The sequence below is a fragment of the Syngnathus acus genome, chromosome 15, assembly GCF_901709675.1.
Source record: "Syngnathus acus chromosome 15, fSynAcu1.2, whole genome shotgun sequence".
NCBI lineage: Eukaryota > Metazoa > Chordata > Actinopteri > Syngnathiformes > Syngnathidae > Syngnathus > Syngnathus acus.
The window spans coordinates 2,363,875-2,389,059 of record NC_051100.1 but is presented as its reverse complement, the minus strand read 5'-3'; the positions used below and the strand labels follow the sequence as shown (position 1 = coordinate 2,389,059).

The window sequence follows — 25,185 nt, the reverse complement described above, 5'->3', positions numbered from 1 at the left end:
TGGACGTTATTCTGGTGGGACGCTGACCTGACAACGGTGCCTTAAACGAAAATTTCCAAGTGGAGCAAATTTCGAGGGCTATGAATTGAGGAGTCTGTTTACAAAAAATATCTTTTGACGTTCTTCTTTTGACATTTAAAAAAAAAAATCATTGCATTACTCTCATCAGGCTCTGCCAAATGCTAACTTGTAAAAAAATAATCTTAGAGGAAGTTTTAATATTTTTGACTTAGTTTGATTTCATTCAATGATAATAATAATAATAATAATATTTAAAGCATTACCATATTTTGGAGCGTATTTTTAATCCACAATGTGCTGTCTCATCTCTTATGCATTGTGTGTAAAATCCGTTTGGGAGGAAAATCCTCCGGTTCACCGCATTAATGTGAATTCAGAAGGCAATGAAAGTCAGCTAATCCCCCGTCAGCCTCTTACTGAAGTCGGCCCACTCGATGGAGAAGCCACTCCGCTTGCCGCCGAGAGATCAATAAAAGGAGAAAGACTATTTCTGATCAATAGAGAAGCTCATCTATTATCCACGGCGGCCGAGGGAAAGAATGGCCCGTCGCAAGCTCAAACGAAAATTCGAAATTCACTTTTCATTCGTCTTTTGTCGAGCATGATTTGAGGTGACGTGCTGCTGAGCGCGCGTTAGTGAGTGGAAGCGTGCAGGAACAGGAACCAGGTGATGTGAGTCAATCAATGTCCCATCGCTGACCTCGTTGAACCTTGAAGACAAAGTAGAGACGCAGGATAAATTTGACTTAAGAACAATTCACCTCGTTTTAACCTCGACAACCTTTGCTAGCATCCCAAACGTGAGCGTTATGTTAAACTGCAGTTCAAAGGCGCGTCTTTTTTTTTTTTTTCCAATCGCTTGTCAGAGCCGAGACTCATTTGCATAAACCGCATTGAGGATCGAGGTTTAATTAGCATAATATTGAAGCCTTTAGCCATAATAATTAACCTTTTTGATTTTTGATTGACTCCATTTTAATCACAATCTCAGGTTGCTCAGGAAATGTCAAACTCTGAGAAAATTAGAAAATCATCTCTCAGAAAATGTAAATGGAAAATGTAAAGGTTGATTTATTGTCTTTGCAATTAGGATTATTATGTTTTTATTTATTTATTCTCAGTCATGATTTGTTCCTGAAAAATCGAAACATGATTGCGAGACAAAAAAAATTCTTTCTACCTCTGGCTGTCGTGCGCTTAGTTTTTTGCGCAAACAATCCAAGGTTTATGAGCACGCCCTCGAACCAATCGAAGTTTGATCCTATCACGACATCTCAGTGTCAAACTTGTTTGTAGGTAGCTGCTGGAAAATGCTATCTCTTCTATGAGATTCTAATCGATCGGATTCCATTCCTCTATGTGATTGTCCGTTCGCGGCGCGCTAACCACAAGCTCCATCTGTCGCCTCGGGCAGTGTAACTCGATTGCGTCTCCGGGGAGACGGCAGCCAGAGTTTGCTCAATGCATGTTTATGAAGGAGGGTTATCTGTGTTTGTTGAGCTCTTCTAAACCAGAAAACACACTGAGTGGGGGGGAAAAAAAATGCTCAGTCTTGCCTTGTTTACAGTCCAATAATTCCTGTCTTCAAGTTTGACCGAGTGCTAAATTGCACCTGCATTTAAATCGCTGATCTCCGCAAGACGTTTTTTTTTTTTTCTTTTTGACAACTGGATGCTTTGGGAAAAGTTTTGGGGAGTCATTTCTTTCTGTCAGTGACTAAGTGCGGTCATGTACATCACATCCAGGTCGATAGTTAGCCGTTCCACTTGACATTGATGTCCTCTCGACATCTCTTGACGTGGCGCTTCCGGAGCCATGACGTCAAAGCAGGCTAAATTGCTTCTGTAGAGCTGATCTCATATCTCTCATCATCTCGCCCACGTCTGCCTTAGATAAGAAGTTTGCGTTTTGAGATGTTTCCTTGACATTACATCAAATCCATGTCGGCCCTTTTTCGAGTCCATCTGTAAAATTTTGCCGCAAGTGAGTGTTATGTTATGTTTGGGACCCAGGATACTTGCAGCTGGAGTTTTGACACTGGTTAGATAAGAATATCCACACACGCAAGCACGTGGCCTCTTGTTGTTTTGATGTGTGCTCATTAGCGGTTAGCTAGTATGAAAACATTCAAACATGACTTTGTTCCACAGCCTGGCCATCTGTCACCGCTCTCCTCCTCTGCTCACCTACAGCATGTTTGCTGGCCTAATTGCAATTAAAACCTGCGCATTGGTAGTGTGTGTGTTTGTGTGTGCACCGCTCTCATCAACCTTGACTGGATTAATTAAATTAAGTAAACTGTCTCCTGTAATGGGGAAAAGTCTTAACAGTCTCCAAGCACTTATTTAGCTGAGTTACTTTAGTGAGTATTCATTTTTTTTAAAACGAGTCTCCTAGCTTAATGCTAACAAAGAATGCAAAACATGATTGACAGGCTATGGAAACTAGCATGAATGTCATAGTATTATAACAAACAAGGGAATGGATATTTGAACACAAAAGGTGAAGCACCTCATGTAGACAGACAATACAACAAAATTCACAGGTATATATTCTTTATCCTCTGTGATATTTCACTGGAGAAAGATGATTTGAGATATGAATGTTCTGAGTGGCGAACGTCACCAAAGAATTACCCTGACCAAAAAATAATCAAGAATGGATTAATCGCCTGTTCTTCAACCATTTCGCCGATTGAAATTTTGTCCAATTAAATATTAACCACGTGACTTTATTATGCACCAACCAGATGTTACATCAACACATTTGTTCACACCCAGAGGTGCTCGACATCTGGACAAAACACACACACCCATTGACCAAGACGCACACACACAAAGGTGAGGATACCTAATAAGGACATCACTTAGAAAACACCCCGACAGCTTCCTGGCAAGTCGGTGGAAGTTATCATCATGTTATACGGAGTGTGCACGTGCACACACACACAGACACACACACTTGTGTGCTTCCAATCAAGATTTACAAGCGTACCACTGACATTTCCGATGTGTGTGTCCGTGTGTGTTAGGGAGTCCCCGGGATGTTCCAAAAGGCCTTATTTGGTTTGCAAGCCATACTTCAGATTGGGACAAAGATAGAAAAGACATCAGGGGGAAACTCCCTATGAGGATGAGCTGAATAAAATAGTCGAAATAACACAAAAGGGGACTTTGAGAGAGACACACATGCAGCATCTGTTTATGACTCCATCAACTGTTTTTCATTATGCCGTCCAATAAAGACGAGCAGTCCCGTAATGTGATTTTCACAGGACTGCCAGGCATCACAAATCGAGTATGAGCAACGGAAAACAGTGCGCAAAACAGAAGCCTCTGTGAAAAAAGGCTTTTATGTATCTTGAAGGACCTCCAAAGTCAAAATTGCCTGAAATCGGGCAAAATTCTTGGGAAAAACATTGAGTTCCGTGAGCTCGTTTGGAACTTGAAACGTCCAAAACTCAAGGAAATGTTTCCTATTGAAAGGAATCGAAATGCAATTAAAATGAAGTCATTGTTATATTTTTTTTCAAGCAAAGGAGAAAAATAAATTAAAATGGGAAATCAGACCTTTGCAGGGGGGTAAAAAAAAAGATTTTAAGGCCATAGTGCCCAGCCTTAATAGTATCTTTCCTCTCTCTTGCAAGTGAAAGACATCTCTTGGAGTTTCATAACAGTAAACAAAAGATTCCCACAACACAATGAATTCCAAAAAAAAAGTGTAAATGCGCTCATGTGTGAAGTTGTGCAGCTGCCATGTTTAAATGAGCTCCGTCGTACAGCTGCGGACACAAGAGACAAGCAGAGCGGCGCGTCAAGGGGTAAGCTAGCAAATGCGCGCCTTAATTAATTTGGAAGTTCAACTGTAACGCCGCTTCCCAGGTGTGAATGTTTGCGTGAGCTCATATGCTCCTTATTAGCCTCTGAAAAGACCACATTGTGTTGTGTGCGCGTGTGTTTGTGTGTGTAGAACCTCGTTAGCCTGCCACTGACACAATGTTGTGGTTAGCTTCTGTGGCTAACGACATTATCAGCCTGTAAAAGCACACTTAAATCAAATGCCGCACTTCCTGTTAGTGTGTACGGTTGTTCTTCCACTCCATGGTTAGCTCTGAAAAAGTTGCCCCGCTATGCAGTTTTGTGTAATGCCTATAGGTGGCGCCAAAGTCTTGCTTAAAAGGAAAGTAGAAGTGATTCAACTGAGACATCTTTGTATGTCAGGGAGGAGCCAAGTTTAGCGTGGGCTGTAAGAGGAAGTTACAAAGAGTCTTCGCCGTGAGTTATAATACTTCTGCTGCATTTTTTGCTGAATCAAATTATGAGTCAAGGGACCCAATTATGTGTACACACGATTAAAAAGTGGTGTTAAAAAATGGCCGCATACGACCTGCAAGTACACTAGAATATAGTCGTTGCGTTCACAAGTTAGCCTACAACAAATCTGTTCTGCGCAAACAGTGACTTGCAGCCTGAGAACACACACACACACACACACACACACACACACACACACACACACACACACACACAGAGTCAAACTTAAAATAAAACCTTGGCTTCCCAAACTCGCTTTTTCCGATCCAAATATGTCATGGAGGGGCGAGGTTTGCCATGATCAAATTGTATTATAATAATAATGATTGTGCTTTACAACTTCCTGCTTGACTTTGTGCTGGGGACAGCGTTTACATTCATGTGCGTCATAAATCCCCCCCATGTACAAGTACGTTATTCAATCTGTAAGCATCGCAACAGCAGAGGAAAAAAAAATATTGTATCCCACTTACAGATAGTAGTATAAATAAAGATAGTATAAAATACGCTTTTATATATATATATATATATATATGAAATGAATGCAATAACGTACACATAAAAGGTAATTATCGTACTACATAATTAATGCTGTTCGTCTACTTCAAACAACGCAGTGCATTTGAAACACTCGCAATGCTTTTAATAGACAAACAATAGCGTCACTGCATTTTTAATGCTGCTATCCCTCATACAAGTCATAAAATCCAGTGCATTTAACAGCCCTAAAATGCAATGAATACATATTTAATGTAGTTAATTTACCTACACGTTTCTATTACTGTACATCAATGCACATATGATTACAGATCTTACAGAATGAATCAACAGTACAATCAGAAAAGTACAATCGCACACATTGCAATAAAATCCACATTGCAATTCGTAAACATTGTTTTTTCTCTCCCTCCCCTCACTCCATACAGTGACAACGTATCGCTATAAATACCCAAAAGGTGCTAATGTGTGAAAAGAGATGCGAGGAAGGAGAAGTGATACGTCTCAGCTGCTTCAGAGCGGCCAGATGGAGGCCATTTGTCAGGGATGTAAACACACAGGGGTGCACCTTTTCAAGCCCAAATTCCCTCAAAGTGTGTGTCTGTGTGTGTGTTTGTGTTGCCATGCATGAAAGAAGGCACCACTGTCTTCAATCCTCATAAGGATCAAGTGTAGTGTGGAAAAGTGAGAATCACCCGCGGGGAATCAAATTAAGGTGGGACCTCCATTCTTTTTCCCAATGGGAACTAGTGAGAAGTGAACTTTGTCTTACGAATAACTTTTTCCCCCGCGACAGCTACTGCCGACTAGTCGAGTAGCCTCACTAGTAAAATGGAGTTGTCATAGAGTCGTTGGAAAAAAAATTGCCAGCAAGACACAGTGAACCGATTTTCTTTATCTTCACTAGTAGGACAACTTTGGCATACTAGTACAACTTGTACTTAGACCTTAAGGTGGATCTCAAGGATATCGAATAAATGCTTAAACGATGGCTTTTAACACACACATTTGTGCGGACACGGCAGCAAAGAGTCATTTATTTACGCTGTCTTCATCGTATATATGATCAGATGATTGGATGCAGGCGCTTAGGCAAACAATGTGGGCTACTGTCAAATATTATACACACAATTTTGTGTTACTTAGTGTGTTTGTGTGTGAGCAAAAGACTTGACACACACACATTGGTCTGGAAACAATCTTGTTCGCCCCTGTTAGTGGACCAAATATCCCGTCGCTATAACAACGCATCACACAAGCCAACGCGCTGGTCACGTGCAGAATATGCGCCTCATCTTTTTTTTGTACAGTCTGCACGATGATGAGTGTGTGCGTGTGTGCCGTCTGGGAATGTGTATGTGGTCATGTGCAATGTCTGCCAGCTTCAACAGACAAGTCACCATTCCCGAATTTAAGGGGGGGAAAAAAACATTGCCCGCCCGCCACCCCATTGGTAATTTCTTGCCACGTAACTAATATGGACGACGACCTGATCTGACCGTTTTCCACATGACCTCACTGGATTCCACCACGTGGTACTTCCACTAGCGCCAGACGAGCGAGACGACTTTTACACGCTTACATTTCACTTCAGATTCCGATTTTGATTCCTCATTGAGGGCAAGTGGGGCAGTGACCCACCAGATCCACCAAATGGCGCTGCAGTGACCCTCAACGCTGCCATCTACAGGACGGGAGGCACTTTTAGTTTCGTTTAAATCAGTGGTTCCCAAAGTGGGCGGTACCGCCCCCCTGGGGGCGGTGGAAAGATCTGGGGGGGCGGTGAGGAAGAAAGGGGCGGTAGGGGGGCGGTAGGGGGGCGGCAGTCGATTTGTACACAACACGCCGCTCTGGCCCAGTCAGATCCGACAGCATAGACTACAAAGGCAAAAGCTCAGGTTTGTAATTTCAAGCTTGTAATGTTCAGAATTTTATCTTATAATAAAAACCGCATTCTGGCGGTCAACATCATCTTGAGTTCAAGTCAACATGAAATTGGGGACTCGCCAGAACGCGCCGTGTTGTGTTGTGTTGAGCTGGTTAGGGCAGTGGTCCCCAACCACCGGGCCGCGGACCGGTACCGGTCCGTGGGTCACTTGGTACCGGGCCGCCAAGCCGCACAGAATTTTTTTTTTTTATCGACGATCAATTAATTCAGGTCAAGACACTCGTCCCGGTCACGTGACATGTTTCCCCAGTCGAGCCCGCAAAGCTAATATGTGGCGACAGGCTAACTAACCAGGCAGTGAAGCATTCAAAACTGCTTCAACACATGGAGACCAAGCATCCTGCAATAAAAGACAAACCTTAAATCACTTCGGGTGTCATTGTCTCCGATTACGTCTAGATGGGACCGGCTCGTTTCTGAGAAACAAACTCAGTGCTCCCACTAATTCAACGTAATGGTAATGATATTATAAATGTATTATTTATTTATTTATATAAATGTATTATTTATTTATATAAATGCCTTGGGGGGGGCGCTAGGAATTCACTGGGGAGCCAAAGGGGGCGCCAGCCTGCAAAAGTTTGGGAACCACTGGTTTAAATTGATGTGGTTCTATTGACAGCTACGAGTGAGCGTGATTGTGTTTGATCCTAATCGTTCAACATAAAGATCCACGTAGAGGGTAATTAATTAAGCTCGTACATGATAGTTTGATTATGGCTCGTTAAGAGCACCCTGACATGCCCCCTCCATTACCTCCACTAAATGGTATTCATTGCCCCTCGACACCTCCTTTATACATCACAGACGTCCTCCATCCGTCCTCGATATCTCCTTTAAACCAAAAATGTCCTCCTATCCGAAAATGTTCTCATTGCCTTTTTTATACAGTCTATTAAGAGTTTGGGTAAAAAACAAACAGGATCAAAAAATTGTCCGCAAAGTGTTCATTTCTCCTCTCGACCTTCATCTTTCCTTTGCCTTTTCTTTATCAATCCTGCATTTATCCGCAATCCATTATTCCACCCTCCTCCAATCTGCCTCCCATATTCTTTCTCCATTTGTCATCCCTTCTTCTCCCATCTGTCTCCGAGCTATCATCCATCGTTTCACTGTAAGTCCTTCATCCTTCCAGAATCCATCATCCATTCATTCCTTAACCCATTCACTACCAGCTCTATTAAAATTGACATCTATATCTGTCAATAGTAGCCAACGTGTTCATTTCTCACCTGTTCACCCTTCCTCCCTCCATCATCCCTTCAGTTGCCGTGAGAGCAGTAGTTGGCTTCTTCTCCAATCCAGAAGGTTCTCCGTCTGCTCTTATGGGACATTTATAAACGAGCACGGCCGCCCTCCAATAGGTTAATCCCCACTGCTTTGTGTGCGAGCTGGTAATTTACAGGATTAAACTCCGCTTTGTTTGAATCAAGCGGCAGATAGATCAACCTGCGTGTGCGTAATGAGCTAATGAGAGAGCTGTTACACGTCTTCCGCCGCCATGACAATTAAGTCCATTAAAGTGGCTCCAAACCGCAACATCTTGTCTTAATGCATTCTTTTTGTTTGCTTTAGTATCATTATCGCGTATACAAACCGACAATTTTTTTTATTTCTTTTTTTAGGCCAGATTATAAGCGTTCTTTCAGCTGTCACTGTCATGGATTTGGATCTGGGGTGTTTTTGGTCACAGATGGAAGGACACACATCAACATGCTCGCTGGATAGTATTCGAGAGACATGCTGGATTTTATTGAGCCAGTCTTGACGAGTGTTAGTTGTTAGTTATCGGCCATGAAAGCAATTCGAAAAGTGATAAGTGTTGAAAGGGATCTTGCGCAATATCACTTCTTTGTCTTCTCCTTTCTGCATTTTTATATGATCTTAAAGTCTAAACTGTGCTGCCCACTTGCCAGTTCTGATTCAGCCAAACCAAATCCCATTATAACTTGCTAGGGCCTAATTTTGTTCCAAAAGCAAACCAGCCTTGAGGAACATTATCGTTCCCGGTGGTTTGGTGGCTCTGTGCTCCCATTTAATCTCATTAAGTTCCACCTGAGGCTGACTCGTGACCTTGTAAAACAACGGTCTGTTTTGGACCGCATTTTTAAAGTGATAGTAAGGCATATTATACAATATGGCTGCAAATATTTTTGGCTGAATTGTTGGTGGAATGTGGCCATTTCCCACATGTACTATGGCAAAGTTTAAATCCAAGACGAATTTGTTCATATATGGGGGGGGGGGGGAGCCCTGAAATATTGGCCACTTCAAAGCAAAATGGCAGATTTTTTCGTCTTTTCAGGCATGGCTTCTTGAGGCCAAATTTCACATTGCCAAGTGGAACTAGATTTGGGGATTGAATCTTCAAAATATTCAAATAGAAGTTTGGTTTTGAAAATGGCCTTGAATGAAAGTGGCCCTAAAATGGCCGACTTCCAGATGATACGGCAACTAAATGTCACGTTGCCATGTGAAGCAATTTTTTAATTTTCTGGTTTCTTTTTGCCAATTATGAAATGTCACTTTGGTTAGCACGCTTCCAAAAGCTGATGACTCCTTTTTGAATTGTAAAACCATCAAAAATGCCATTTATGACATCTTAAACATTCTGTTCCTTTTGCCCAATAATAGTTTAGCACTGTACGGTGGGAAATCCAAAACTTCCCGTTTCCTCTTAATTTTCCAGCCTTTTCCTCACTTTTCTCTTTGCTTCTCTTTCCCCTCCCTTTCTCTTCCTCCTTGCCGGCCTCCCTCCTCCTCTTCAGTAAAACCATCAACGTGAAAATAATTGACGACGAGGAGTATGAGAAGAACAAAACCTTCTACGTAGAGATCGGAGAACCTCGCCTGGTGGAGAGCGACAACTCCAAAGGTCGGCAGGAGCCTCATTGAGCGAATCACCGCCATGTGCACCACACACTCCTCCTCGTCCGTATGTGTGTGTGTTTTGTGCATTCATTTGTGCCATGTTGTTTGTTTTTATACCATGCATGCATTTACCATCCCCCCTCGGTGTGCGTGTGTGTTGTGGTGTGTGTTCCATACAGGAAGAGCATAACGATTAGGATCTTAGACCGTGAGGAGTACAATAAGCAGTCCTTCTTCTACATTCTACTCGAAACCCCCAAGTGGAGGAGAGGCAGCGGGACAGAGTGGACAGGTGTGAGACCCCCCCCCAAATCCCTACAGCAAGGAGAACTTGCTCCCTCAATCAACTGGCCAACCTGTTTATACTAGTCAACCTGAATTGAATCTAATTTGAATCAACACCAAATTTACATTGTTCATTACAAAAAAATTGAGTCCAGCAGCTTGATCAAATGTTGCATTAAATTTGACATGTTTTTTTTATTATTAGTAGTCGTATTTAATGACAGTCACATGTTATTGACTTTGAATTAATGAAAAATGAAACTTAAAAAAAATCTGAATCCAGCATCTGAATTATTGTTAATATTAAGAATAATAAAACAGTACAAAGCAGTTTTATGTTTAATTATAATACATCATAATATTTTTTTTAAATGAAGTCACCTTTTCACATTTTCTAAGCGTCAGCCTACGGATAATGACGACAACTTTTCCGTGATTTTCATGACCTTTCGTTGCTGATTGGCTGCGCAAAACAGGCTCTTTGATTGAGGTTTGGCACTTCTCCTGCTTCTCTTTTTTTTTTTTTTTAAAACAGTTTTTTCTTCTTTTCCTCCTTTGCTTCCCTTCAGAGGTTTGCTTGAGTGGGAATCACACCTGTCCTCTCATCTTCCTCCATTTTCTCCTCCTGGCTTTTTTTTCTTCCTTCCTTTTCCCCACCACTCAGGAGCTTTCAAAAGCTTCTTGTGCAAGATATGAAATCTGCTGCTGGGGTTTAAAATGTCAGAGCTTTCTCACTGTGACATTTATAAAGTACACACAGGTGGAATGTGCGTAGAAGGTGGGCGCAAAAGCCCACAATCACATAAAGGTTGTTTGTAAGAAGTAATGGAAAAAAATATCTCAAGAGGGTGACGCAAAGTCGAAAACATACATTAAATATTCACAAGTGTCTTATACGAAATTCATCTATGACATTTTTGTTTTTAGATGTTGCGTCATTCGGCGAGTAGTAAGTCGACTCAAATGATATGGAGAATAGATCGTGACCACATCAGTGAGGTTGTGATGTCATCAGTTAGTAGAAAACTTAGTGGGAAGACTTTGATAAGAAGCGCTTTGTGTTTACCAGGCGTGTCTTTGAGTGCTGCAGTGCTTTGTGGGTATTTAATCTCTGTTTTATGGTCTGCTTCGGGCTCAAGATTGGTCCCACACAAAAACATTTTTATGACCTCCATCTCACATACCCACATACTTGTGTGTCATCGAAAAAGTCATCAGATGATGTCGTCATATCATAGTGGTCATCAAGCACTGCCTTAAACTTAAGTAGTTTTGACATCTAATGTGATCTAATAGTTTGTGCTTCTATTCACTGGCTGTGTTTTTTTTTTTAAATAAATGGCCTCAGAAAAAAACGACTTGTCTGTCAGCCATTTTAAAGATTTCAATATGGCTGATCATCCAAGTCTGAATTATCTTTTGCCTTCAAATAGATGTTAGACGAGACATGAAGAACTAGTTTCATTTCATTTTCAACTCACAGGTGAGGCTTGTGATATTACACGTTGAGTTTGTTTTATGAAGAAAGAAAAAAAGACTAGGGAGTGCAAAAGGCAAGAGGCGTGTTCACAGCAGGCTGAAAGTGCAGTGTGAGGAAGGAACAGCCCTGAGAGGGGGAAACAGCCCAAAACACATGGGTCAAGACCCGCACACACAAACACGCACACACACACACACTGATTCACACACACGCATCCAGCACATCTCAGTGGGAATATACGTGACAGATTTTGTCTGACAGCAATGTCCTCTCGCCCTCCTTTTTCCTTCTGTGTGTGTGTGCCTTGTGTGTGTGCCTTGTGTGTGCGCGTGTCCATGTTGTGTTGCATAACATCAGTGTTAGCATCTGCTAATTGTGTGAACACCCACTTTATCACATTCTTCTCCTTCAATAGTTCTCAACTGATTCAAATTATTTTCACCTTCTAAAAATTCCGACTTTCCAACAATATTATGTTTTCCTTGAGAAAAAAAAAATAGCTCAAATATTTTACTCAGAATGCTAGTTTGCCAATTTGCCTATTCAGTGTTTCGATAATAATTCTGCGTCAGTGCTCTTCAGTATTTAAACACAACAGAAATTACATTCTCCTGCACCATGACAAAAAACGAATGATAGTCCACCTCCTGCAGTTTTCACAGCCATCAAGTGTCATTCAGCCGCTCGCTATGAGCGTCTGTGGACATTTTAAGCCTGCATTGTTAGCTAATGTGTGCTTAAACAGGCGGCGACAGCTCTTAAGTGGTGCGGCATAGCCTGGAGGGTCTCATTGTCACCATGGCCACCAGCGCTTTGACTTTAATCACTACTTTGTTGCCCAGCAGTTATTTTCTACTTGTATTTTATCCGCGAAACACAACTAAATAAACTTCATCTAACATTTAAAATGTCATAAGGCAAAGCTACATAGCTAGCTTGCTAATTTCCATGCTTGCAGCAAAACGTTTATTTTTATATGTACCGTATTTTCCGCCCTAAAAGGCGCACCGGGTTATAAGGCGCACCTTCAATGAACGGCCCATTTTAAAACTTTGTCCATATATAAGGCGCACCGGATTATAAGGCGCATAAAATAGAAGCTATACTGCATCAAACTGAGGTTGACTAGGGTTGCGGTATGCATCCACTAGCCAATAACCAACGAGCCCTCTGTAAACAATCGCGTTTCTCAAACGATCTCCTATAAAATGATCAGAACTGACTAAAGTTCGATCTAACGCATTGGTACTACTTACCTATGTTTCCCTTCCATATCGATCCGTAGATTTACTCGAAACATTAACAGAGCAGCCTATTTTGACATGAAATAGCCTGGTACGTATAGCAGCTATCGCAATAGCATTAGCCATCCGCAAAGTCTCACGAGCCTCAGCTCGCAATCTCCCATGAGCCTCAGCAAAGTGTAAACAATCGCGTTTCTCAAACGATCTCCTATAAAATGATCGGAACTGACTAAAGTTCGATCTAACGCATTGGTACTACTTACCTATGTTTCCCTTCCATATCGATCCGTAGATTTACTCGAAACATTAACAGAGCAGCCTATTTTCACATGAAATAGCCTGGTACGTATAGCAGCTATCGCAATAGCATTAGCCATCCGCAAAGTCTCACGAGCCTCAGCTCGCAATCTCCCATGAGCCTCAGCGAAGTGTAAACAATCGCGTTTCTCAAACGATCTCCTATAAAATGATCGGAACTGACTAAAGTTCGATCTAACGCATTGGTACTACTTACCTATGTTTCCCTTCCATATCGATCCGTAGATTTACTCGAAACATTAACAGAGCAGCCTATTTTGACATGAAATAGCCTCGCGGGTACAACAGCTATTCGGTGACGCCCCCTGACTACAGTTGCCGTAATGCTGGGAAGCGATGCGACCTTGTAATTTACTAGTCGTACTAAAACGTACTGAAACATTTTGGCAGAGCACTGTGTGCAACCAGTATGGATCAACAAATTCATCAGTTGATCCATATATAAGGCGCACTGGCCTATAAGGCGCACTGTCGGCTTTTGAGAAAATGTTAGGTTTTTAGGTGCGCCTTTTAGGGCGGAAAATACGGTATTTAAAATATTTTGTAAACGTGCTACCTCAAAACTTTTGACTAATTACAGGGTTTTTGTATGTCACATTACGTGAGAATGTTGCAACATTTGCGAAGGTTTTGCTTCAGTTGCTAGCTAAAGTGTTGCCTACGCCATGCATAGGCAAACTCAGATAAATGCATATTATCAACATATCAACGAATATTATGACTTTGTTGTTACCCATTTCTTGTATTTTTTAACTTAACAGAATCTAATTTATTTTATGTACATTGAAATTAAAGTCACAGTTCACATAAAGCTAGCTTGCTAATTGCTATGCCAACAGCTGAACAGAACCGAACGAAAGCTGACATTAATTCAAACTGTCAATCATTTTCCTCTCCAGATTGATACCACTGTCTTTTATACGTTCATTTGTGTTGTGTTTGTGCAGAGGAGAAGCTGCAGCAGAAAGAGGAGGCGATCGTGGAGGAAGAAGAAGCTCTGACGGGGATGGACGAGGAGGAGAGGCGCATCGCCGAGATGGGTCGCCCCATGCTGGGAGATCATGTCAAACTGGAGGTGGTCATTGAGGAATCCTACGAGTTCAAGGTAAGGCTGACAAAGTTTTGACTAGACGCGTATTTTCTTTGGAATATTTCCTCAAAGCAGCCTCTCCTGTAATTTATCCTCAGCAAATGCATCACCTTATTTTTTTTTTCCTCTCACTTCAGGAAATAAACATTTTTAATGTCGTTCTTTAAAAAGTGCTTCTACACAAATTGACATTCAGGCGAAAACGATGCAGTTATGTGACTACTTACAATGGAGCATTAAGCCATCAAAAAGTCATCGCCGTGGCAACAATGACGCCATTCCACTCCATGATAAACAAGTGGTGAGATGAGGCTGTTTCTTCCAATCTTGGGATGCCAAGGGCTTTTTTTTTTGCTTTTTTAACACCTGACAAAGTGTTTTGTGATTGCTGCGTTTAAGACACAACGCACACATATTCCGCAATCACACAAAGTGTCACAAAGATTGAGTATATTGTTAAGGGGAATCAATTGTTCTTCTCCCACGTGCTCTTTTGACAAGTGTGTGGTGTGTTCAAAAAATGAGTTCATGAAATAGCACACAATTTCCCCATTACCATTTCACATTGCCCACATCTGTCTGTTACTGCCACCCATTGGACCGGAGTGAAACTGCAGCTCTTACTTGATTGACATTTTCTTTTTTCTCCAAACCAGAAGTTCCTAAAAATGTTGCAAAAATTCTTGGGCTTGTAATCTCGCCATCCAATTTAGACTAATTTATAGCTCATTTATGGAGGACTGAGATAATAGTCTTCCACACACATACATGCACAGTGCTAATTAAGCGAGCAGCGCGACTGTTACCCTCCTCCTTTCTTCGCACTTCAGAGGGAGAACCGGGTTGCTAATCGTGTTGAATGGATGTTGGAGGAGTGAAGATAAAGCTTAGCACACACACACGGGAACACACACATATGCAAACTGATTTTTTTTTTCTGTTCTTGCCATTATAATGACTTTTGGCATAAATTACGTTGCCCCAAAGACCATTAAAAAGACACACATGAACTTACGGAAAACTTTGGGGCTCTGCTGTGAATTATAGCAAAAAAAGATCAGTATGACCTGGTAAGAAGAAAATTAGTTCAGGAACACTATAAAGAGTACACATGGACTTTTCATGTAAATGATCTTTATTTTCATCACAGAACCAAATGAAAGATCTGGTAGGACAAATTCCCACCTGCCACAAATCAAAAATTCAAACAGGATGTGTGTGTGTGATTTGTTTTTTCTTTTATTTCAAGAAGAGAACAATTTTAATCATCTTGTCGTTTTTTGGCAGAACACAGTGGACAAGCTTATAAAGAAGACCAATCTGGCTCTGCTGGTGGGGACCAACAGCTGGAGGGACCAGTTCATCGAGGCCATCACGGTCAGCGCAGGTAAGTCTCGCTTACAATGCAATGGATATGAATTCATACATACCCTTTTTTCCCCCTCAATATTTTTGAACAATACACCAATGATTGTCAAGTACATATGAACTAATTGTTGATTGATAGACTCTATTCATGGGGCTCCATTATGTTGAAAGGTCAGGCCATCTGTCTACTTTGAAAGGTGCTACTTCCTAAAGTGTGGTTAGGATGTTGTTGCCAGGCAACCAGTCGAGACTTCAAAGAAACATGGGCAAGAAATCATCTAATGTGCTGATTATTGAGCCCCGGGGGTCCTTGTGGCGCATTTAAATGTAATTGATGCATTTATATTCGTGCATATGAAACCTTTAGAAGTGATTGGAGTCAACACAAAAGCTTCAAATGTTGCTTGTTCTCCTCATTTCGTTGTATTCACTAACATGCAATAAGCAGGTTATTGAAATCTAAATAGATGTGCATCATTTCATACACGTTTTACTCATTTGAAATAAGTTACGCAATGGTTTACTTTCACCCTTTACTTTGAAATATCACAGTACCAAAATGTGGCAATTACCGCCACCTACAGGACTGGACCTGACACATGTTTCGGGTTGGTGGTCCTTAACTGAGGTTTAATCTCTTAAATCCACACAAAAGTGACACCTAATTGTTTCTTGGGCCTATCAAAGCTAAAGCCGATTGGTTTTAAAGTTGTTGTTGAGGTTCTGTGAGTCCTCCCCCCCCCCCCCCCCCCCCCCCCTTTGCTGTGGCTCCCACACCTCATTAGCTGCTTTAAGTGCAAGGTAAGAGGTTAATTACCTTTTCTGGACGGTTAAAGCGTGTCAAACCCAGCCACGACATCACGGCCTGGCTGCGTCAGAGTAATTGTCTCCCAGGTTGCAACTTGTAATTGATGCAAGATGATGTGTAGATGAAAGAGAAGAGAGGCGCTCCTCGGGGATGTGTTCTTGGACCTCTCATTTATACAGTGCTACTTTGAATGTCCGAATTAAATCCAAAACTACTTTTGTCCATGTCCAGTAGAGCTTGATTATAAAGCCTTTGTGACTTGATGGTGGTCTTCCAACGGATGATGAGTTAAATAAGTAGACGTCACAGAAAGGTGTTGAAGCATTTCAATATGGTCACTCCAACATTATACTATTTATTTATTGTTTGTTTGTTTGTTTGTTTATTTATTTATTTATTTATTTATTTATTTATTTAGGTGCAAACATGACTGATGCAATTTTTTGTGACATTATTGATTGACTCACTGCTCTTACTGATGAAGAGCTGCCTTGTTTACTAGAAACAATCAGTTTAATGGGCAGCGATCTCTCTGGGGATTGTCTGTCTGTGTGTCTGTCTGTGTGTGTATGGACTTTATGTGACAGGATATCTGGCAGGAGTGGCATCGCATGAATATAAACATGAGTATGTCAGCACAAGTCAAACACACGCACACACATAGACGGCTGCTGTCATGCAGATGCGGCCGACGTTTGTGCTGTGAATCGGAGCTGCCAAGCCATCATGCAAAAACGATTAGAATTTCAGATTAGCAGATAGTGAATCTCAGGAGATTATGCATTTGAGGGATTTTCTTTTTATTTTTACAAAAACAGTTTAACTCGAGATGCAATTGAAAGTGGATTTGACAGACTATGACTCACTTATCAAATATAATCAACACATTAAAATAATCATATGGAAATAAATGTTTGAGATAAAGTTTGAAAAGTAAAAACTACTTTTAAAAGTGCAATAATTATAGACATATTTATACAAAAACGATATTATAAGACAGTATTTATTGTTAAAAAATCCTAAGAAAATAAGTGTAAAATAAGAATCCTATATATATATATGCGCTGTAATTAAATAATCACACCTTAAAGTCAACCTTTTCATTATGTAGCCAATCAAAGCATGTTGGCCTCTATTTTGGTGCTTCCCAGTGGACGGACGGGTACACCCTTATAATTAACACACAGAGGTACTTGGGGGGTTGACCTTCTAGTCGCCGTTGCATTTATACTTAATGAGCAAATTAGCCGCTGTGTGCTGACCCCTTGAAAAAAGGAAACATTTATTTTCAACCACATTAAAGTCAATGATTTTGCTGTCAAAAGAAAAGGAATAACATGGCGCAGCTAAAGGCACAAGATCACACCTAATTATTCTGATTAGGTTTTCATTTTGGTTCATTTAATTTATGTATGTATTGAGTATCATTAAGCACATATGTGTGTTTCGATTTTCTTGAAATAAAAACATTTTCTTTGCTTTTTTATATAAATAAATACATCTATTTTTCCCTGTCCGTGCAGGTGAGGACGACGACGATGACGAGTGTGGCGAGGAAAAGCTGCCATCGTGCTTCGACTACGTCATGCACTTCCTCACCGTCTTCTGGAAAGTCCTGTTCGCCTTTGTGCCACCTACCGACTATTGGAACGGCTGGGCGTGCTTCGTCGTGTCCATCTGCATGATCGGGCTGCTCACCGCCGTCATCGGTACAACGCCGCAACACCTATATGTGTGTGTAAGCTTGTGTGTGTGTTCCCAATGTCACACTTCCATACGAATGTGTGGTTACAGGCGACCTGGCGTCTCACTTTGGCTGCACTGTGGGCCTGAAGGACTCGGTCACAGCGGTGGTGTTTGTCGCCTTGGGAACGTCGGTACCAGGTGAGCTACAGTGACCAATGGTGTCCATTAGCCTGTCTATGGCAATTCCCATGATGTGTTAGCATGAAGCTAGCAGACAAAGTTAGCTAGTTTTAAATCGACAACTTGTAATTCAAACAATGATTTACTGAAGCTTCTTTGTGATACCACAGTGAAGGCACACAAGTCTAAATTCAGACTTGCCTGTATACAGTAGAAACCCTTAAAAAAAAGTCAATTAAAAATCTGCAATGAATGCCTACGGAGTGGGCGTTCACTCCTTTTCCGCAATTGAATATTCTTCCCATTCCGGCTTTCACGAGGCCTTTATGAGCACAAACCCCCCCTGGGTCTCTCATTTTAGAGATTTGTGTTGTATTGCATAACATTTGCAATTCAGTACGGGCATTTTGCACCAGGGATTTATTCCTCCCATTTCCTCTCTGCACATTTTCGACTGGGAAACATCAGGGAAAAAAAGCAGGGCTGTGCTGCCGCAGTCAATGATTTAGTACTAAAGGAGCCTCTTAGAAACAGTCATTCAAAGGGGGAGGAGGGCAAGATGAAGTAGGGTCGAAGCCGTACAGTTAAATGACCATGAAAGGAACAAAAAGACACTAAATGCACTCTTAGTGATGGATAAATTCATTGAATCAGTATTTATCAATCAAGAACATTGTCGCTAGCGAGAGAAATGGAAACTACCACTGTATTCGTGAAATTTAAATATTTAAATATTAGATTCTTTTCTGCATAAATGAGCTGCAATTATGATTAAAACAAGAAGTAAAAATACCTATTTGAAATGTTCCTAATTCAAGGAAATAGTTTCATGTGCCTAAATGGACTGCAGTAGTACTCTAAAAAAAGAAATGTATTGTATTTATGAAGCAAAAAGTTGCGGAAATGCTATCAGACAAACTATTTAAAAATCAATCCCTCCAAAAATAACGAATCCTGAACTTTTCACGCAGCGTAGCGCCACACTATCAAGCAATGAAAGGACCTCCGTGCCACAATTTATTTGACATCTTTTAAAACTGATACGATCTCATCATGCCTGTATTTTGCATCAGTGCACTTCAGGCAGCACAAACTAATATAGGCTAAAAAAATATCAGCTTCAACAGACAAACCCCCAAGCTATACAATGCTGGTTAATGTTTTAATACAGACACACACACACACACCAATTGATTGTATTTATAAGCTGTGTTTACATAGCACCGCCACCACCGTGTGCTATTAGCATGCGGCTATTTGTCATGTCAGGATCAGGCAGTCTTAAAAAGTATTAACATGATGCACAACACACACATACAGATATACAGCGTGGTGCACAAAATGGAGGCAAGCAACCCTTCTCCCCATTTAGTCTTATTAGCACACACACACACACACACACGGTTGCCACAAAACAGTAACCTGCAGTTATTTGGCTTTCGCAGTTCATAAATCCCCTCTCGCGCCGTGATTTCCGTGACGATTAACCTCGTTTATCACAGCTATCTCGACCCACACGCACACAGAAAACAAACAAGTAAAAACGAGTGGTTGTAAACACCTAAGCTTCATGATTTCACAAGTTGAATTCGCAGCCAAGTAAAAGTCCTTGAAACAGTAGGAAGCGTTGACATAGTGTACAAAAGGCCTGCTTCATGCTACGCTTAGCAACATAGCCAATCATTTCTCGCCAGCGCAACGATGATTGAAAGTGAAGCGTGGATGGCAGAGTCCATTACGTTTAGTCACATTGACCTTTTCAAGTGGCAAAAAAAAATAGCGCTTTGGGCCACTCAAGGCATTCATAAACAGTTTTAGTTTTGACACTTTTAGATCGCCAGAAGAAGCAAAATGGAGCTTCTGAGACCTCTACCGAAGCAAATAAAACATTGATGGGATTGGACAAAAAAAAAAAAATCTCGCCATGTATTCGACTTGTTGGCGGGGTGGCGGTTGATTGTGCCCTAGTGGGAAGAAACTTAGTGAAGAAACTTTCCTCCATGGTCCCCCTGAGGCCACGGCAGGAGGCGAGAGGTATATGAAGGTAATTTAGCAGCTTGCCTTTAGCGGAGCGTCACTCCCTAACGGCATCTTCTGCTCGGGAGGGCGGAGTTTTGATTGACAGCTAGTCGTTGGGAAACGGGGACGTGAGCTCTCTCCGGAGAATGACGCTCGTTGCTGAACATTGAAATGGCGTGGGGTGCACATGCAGGATTTGAAAAGAAGTGGCGTCTCAAAATGGAGGCAGGCAGGTGGTATGCGTACGCACACACACACGAAAGCGAGAGAGCAGAAGGTCCTTGAAGCTTTACGGCGAGTTAGATTTATCTTCACGGTCCTTTTTTTTCTTCGGCCCATTGCCTCGCACCCTTCTGCACCTCCGCTCCTTTGGGTGCTCCCATCATCCCTTTTTCTTTCTTCCCACCATCATCCGTTTTGGCTGACGTTTCAAGGAAAAGTATCACTCGATCGCCCTCGTTTGCACGCTTGTGAAAGAGTCCGTAATGAAGAGGAGCTGCTGACCTGTGACTTCCTCCTTGCTCTTTAGATGTTTTGGGAGCACAAGTTTCTCTTCGGGAAAAGTTTTGAGACAGTTTGCTGAGTCATTGGCAAGTTAAGAGAAGAAATTGTTGGACAAATTGGACACTTTGTGAATCAATGAAGTGTGATTAACTAGCCCAAAAAAAGTACCGGTAATCATCTCATGGGATCAGCATTAAATTTCTGGAGCTAATGCCTTGTGTGTGTGTTTCCTTCTCAGACACTTTTGCCAGCAAGGTGGCAGCCATCCAGGATCAGTACGCCGACGCCTCCATTGGCAACGTGACAGGCTCCAATGCTGTCAATGTTTTCCTGGGCATTGGGGTGAGTCTTTTGATTTGGTGACCAGAAGGAAAGCTGACTGGATTCTAAAAGTTGGTGTTTACGTGACAGGTGGCGTGGTCCATCGCCGCAATCTACCACCAGAGCAACGGCAACATTTTCCGGGTGGACCCGGGCAAGCTGGCCTTTTCCGTCACGCTCTTCACCATCTTTGCCTTCATCTGCGTCGCCATACTGATGTACCGGCGGCGGCCCGAAATTGGCGGCGAGCTGGGCGGGCCGCGGACTGCCAAGGCCCTGACCACCATGATGTTCGTCAGCCTTTGGCTCCTCTACATCCTCTTCTCCTCACTGGAGGCCTACTGCCACATCCAGGGCTTCTAAGATGGTGAAATACGATCCAGAGGGGTGGGGGGGGATTTCAGGGGGCGGAGTCAAGGTGGCCTACTCGGTCTATCGTTCCCTCTCTTTTTGCGGATCGACTGACGGCTGAATGGATGAAGGAGTGAAGGATGCACCGGTGCATCTGAAAACACAAGCGAAGGAAAACGTGGACGCGGAATCACACCGGAACTATTCGAATGCATTTCTTCATTTAAAACAAAAGCCACTAAGAAAAAAATGGTCTTAAATTTGCCGTCCGTAGAGTTCGCGCACCAGGTAGAATTTTCCAGACTGATTTGTTGCGTTTGTGACTCCGTGCATGAGTGGACGATACTGACAATATGACCACAGGAGAGCCAGTGTGTGTGTGTGTGTGTGTGTGAGTGTGTGTGTGTGTGACATCACTGCTGCTTAGGGACTCAAGTACTGAGTAGTCAAGTACTGTGAAAACAAACAACAACAAGATAAACTCGCCTCTTTGTTTTTGCTCCGCGAGACTGAAAATGCTTTTAAGTATTCAATGCGGTCTTTTTTTTTTTTTCATTGGCCTGTAGAAACGCCGAGTCGCCGTCGTCCATGAGATATGTAAATAAAGCCCAGCTTACTCACGAGTTGCGTTCGCAGCTCGTAGCGAATGTTTTTCCCCGGTCGCGCTGGACGTCTTTTCTGTTGCTTTAAACTGTAGAATGCGGTTCTGACATGACAACAAGAGCTTATAAACCTTTAATCAGGCCTCGTCTGATCGGACAAAATGGCCACTATACCGTTTAAAACTGTTAAGAGTATTACAAGTGCGCATATATATATATATATATATATATATATATATATATATATAAATTTTATGTTTGGTCTCACCTAGTGTAGATGTAAAAAACAAATAAGATTAAGGTACCACCCTCAGTCATTTTCTGATGCCTCACTCCCATATACGTAGTTTTGTCTCTTGTTTTCCACGTGTCTTAAACCAAAACCCTACTACACTCCTCCACACAATCGATGGACCATTCCAAATCCTTAAGGGCTGACCTACATTTATTACCACCACCCCTTAACCCGAACTTGTTCCCTTGCTTGTAGTTTTGTCTATGGGGTACACAGCTAAACCTGATAACAATGGCTCAAGCTGATGTTGCGTAAGACGGGACAGCCCCCCCAAAAAAATTCCAGCTGTTGAGAGTGGGTAAAGGTTTTCTGTCATTCTTAAACCCAAAAGTATTTTGACCAAGTAAAATGTATTCAGAGACCTGGCAACTTTTTAAAATGGTGAAAAAATCTGGAGTCCACCCCCCCGATTATCGACCACAGCTCGTCCTGGAAAAATTGATGCTTACGTTAGCTCATGTCGTTCTTATTTACAAATGATCTTAAATCCTACTGGTGTCTGAAATATATCTCAGCAAGTTGCTGAGGGGCTTTTCCACACAGCAACAACGAGGCGCTCTAAAGCAGCCAAGTGTGTGTCTAGGTACTGTTTTAGCCATGCCCCAAAAAATCTGAAAACTGAATTGTTAATTGTTGTCTTTGCACGTTTTCAGCGCTTAAACATAATTAGAAACAAATCTCTGAAATCTCATTTCAGGGTCTTTCAAGTATTTCTTATCAATTTTGTGATGGAAACTGATGACGGGTAAATGGTTCCAATTTGACTTTTGGTTCAATTTGTTGAGATTGTTTCAAATGGAATGATGACCGCTGTCATTGGGCAGAATTTTCCCGATGATATGTTCTTTTACTTGATATCTTATTTTAAAGATAGAATTTGCAATTAGAAGTGTAAATCAATTTTCAACACAGCTCTATGTAAAACTGGAGGTGAGTTTGGCGTAAATATCTTAAAAATACAACTCTGGAACGACTTTCCTCCTCTTTAATGACTGAATTCACTCATGGTCATAACAACGATGATAATAATAATAATATACGTCCAACTCTTGCATGATGCACGACTTTTTTCCCCGTTTGGAATTCTCCTTGAAGGCCTTCGAGTGGCAGTTTACCCCTGTTTTTGTCAAAGGGAAATATTTCTATGCGAATATTGACTGTACAAGGGTTTTCTAGCCGAGGGGTTGTTTTCTTACAAAAAACACACACAGACAAAATTTATTCACCTTCTTAAGAGCTTGTGAGAACCTTAACCACGTTCAAAATTTCTATATGTATTTGTCTCTTCACTGGCATGGAGCTGAAGGTTTATACACTGTAAAAAGTTGTGCTTATTTGTGGAGGCTGTCACTTTTTGAGTAACTTCAACTGTTAGCTTTGGTGGTAGCTTCATGTGGTTGGACTTACTGAAAATGTGCACGCTTGCCATATTTGTTGGAGCGCAGGAATGAAAAGCTTGTAGTCACGTGTTCATAGGTGTTTGCATCAAATTAGGTAGTTAGCCTTTGTCTTGTAATGGGGAATGAGATGATTTTGCTATTGTTCTATGACAATTCTTTGAGTCCAAACACTCTCTGCTGGAGATGATGCTGTATTTGAGACGGCTGGGAATTTGAAGTTAAAATGGTCACGCACCCGAATAGAAACACACGCACTTAACCGGACCAAATATGGCAAATCGGACTTCAGGACATCAATCATCAATTGGGATACAGCACTTACTAAGGCTGAACATTAACAATAGATTTGTGCTTTTTCTCAAAACTGTAACTCGAAAAACACAAAAAAAACCATTCATATGGTTTTGTCTTTGAATTTCTTTAATGATGGCAAAGAAAAACATTTATGACGATAATGGGAGCCAATAATAACGCATCTGTGTGTTGTTCATTTCTCAAGAGTTCTTAAATGCAGCATTAGCCCAAGCTAGCAGTGATGCTAACAGAGCAGAAGTGGACAGTTTATTTTATCAATGAAGGAAAAAGATTTGCACTGACTCTGTGGCTTTTGTGAAATGGCTACTGCTCTAATGTTAGTTTTCCTTTTGTCAAAGTTGCTTACAATGTAAACAACCACCTTGTACTTAATGTATAAAAAAAAAGAAAATACTAAGAAAACTACAAAAACGACGCAATTTACCTCCTGGTGAACTTCCTGACTGATGAATGAACGGACAGGAATGGGAACCGGGACGACAGCGTGAAACGATACCAAACAGGAAGCGGAGGTGGGGGGAAATGAAGTTACAGCCATATTTCGTTGATTTGTGGGTCAGCGAGCATATGTGTGTATCGTCCTGGTGTCTTATCTGTCCTCCATTGCTTTTGTCTTCACTACCGGAAAACTGAACATAAGGCAGCGACCAGTTTGTCTAGCTACATCTATCTCCATGTTTTTTGGGAATGTCGACGTGATACTTGTGGACACAGTGCATGAATGCTAATGTGTGTGTACATAGTAGAGTTATAGAGAATCGTATCTCATTATTCCAATTAAAAACAAACAAACAAACAAAAAAATAGGACTGAATGCTGTACAGATTCAGGATTTCTCTTCATTTTCTTGATCTAAATTGTTTTGGGAGGAAATTGCACATTGCAGCAAAGGCGTATTAAGGCCACACAGCTAAGAAGTAAAAAATACACATGAGAACAAAGTTGTATGTTTTCAGGATTTAAGTCACATGTTCTTGAGGGGGAAATTTTTCTTTTTTTTAGGATTGTTTATTGATATCAAGTATAATAACCAAAAGTCATTTTTAGCTTGCCATCACAGTATCAATGAAATAATAGTTTTTGTAAGAAATTGTGGCATTTTTGTGTTGTTTTTTTAATAATGCGCAAATGTGACTTAAGCAACCATGCTCTTAGACTGACAATATATGACTTCATCCTTGTACAGCTAATACTATGAGCTCCACAATAAATTTCTCAAAAATAAACATTAATATCGGTAAATTATGACTTTTATCTATTTTTTTAGA

At 41.3% G+C, this 25,185-nt stretch overlaps 1 protein-coding gene across 3 annotated transcripts in view; it reads left to right on the top strand.

Annotated features, from left to right (window-relative positions):
• The window catches only part of slc8a1b (solute carrier family 8 member 1b), a 60,296-nt gene extending 35,438 nt beyond the window's left edge, over positions 1–24,858 (top strand). For 2 of the 3 annotated variants that reach the window (XM_037270838.1, XM_037270837.1), the window contains exons 5-11: positions 9,831–9,943; positions 13,926–14,083; positions 15,356–15,455; positions 17,768–17,953; positions 18,039–18,128; positions 20,872–20,975; positions 21,045–24,858. In XM_037270838.1, coding sequence (XP_037126733.1) covers positions 9,831–9,943; positions 13,926–14,083; positions 15,356–15,455; positions 17,768–17,953; positions 18,039–18,128; positions 20,872–20,975; positions 21,045–21,317 — 1,024 coding nt within the window. In that variant the 3' untranslated portion in view covers positions 21,318–24,858. Of the gene's footprint in view, positions 1–9,548; positions 9,656–9,830; positions 9,944–13,925; positions 14,084–15,355; positions 15,456–17,767; positions 17,954–18,038; positions 18,129–20,871; positions 20,976–21,044 lie in introns of all 3 variants that reach the window. The other variant, XM_037270839.1, reaches the window with a different exon arrangement.
• The last annotated feature ends 327 nt before the right edge of the window (positions 24,859–25,185 follow it).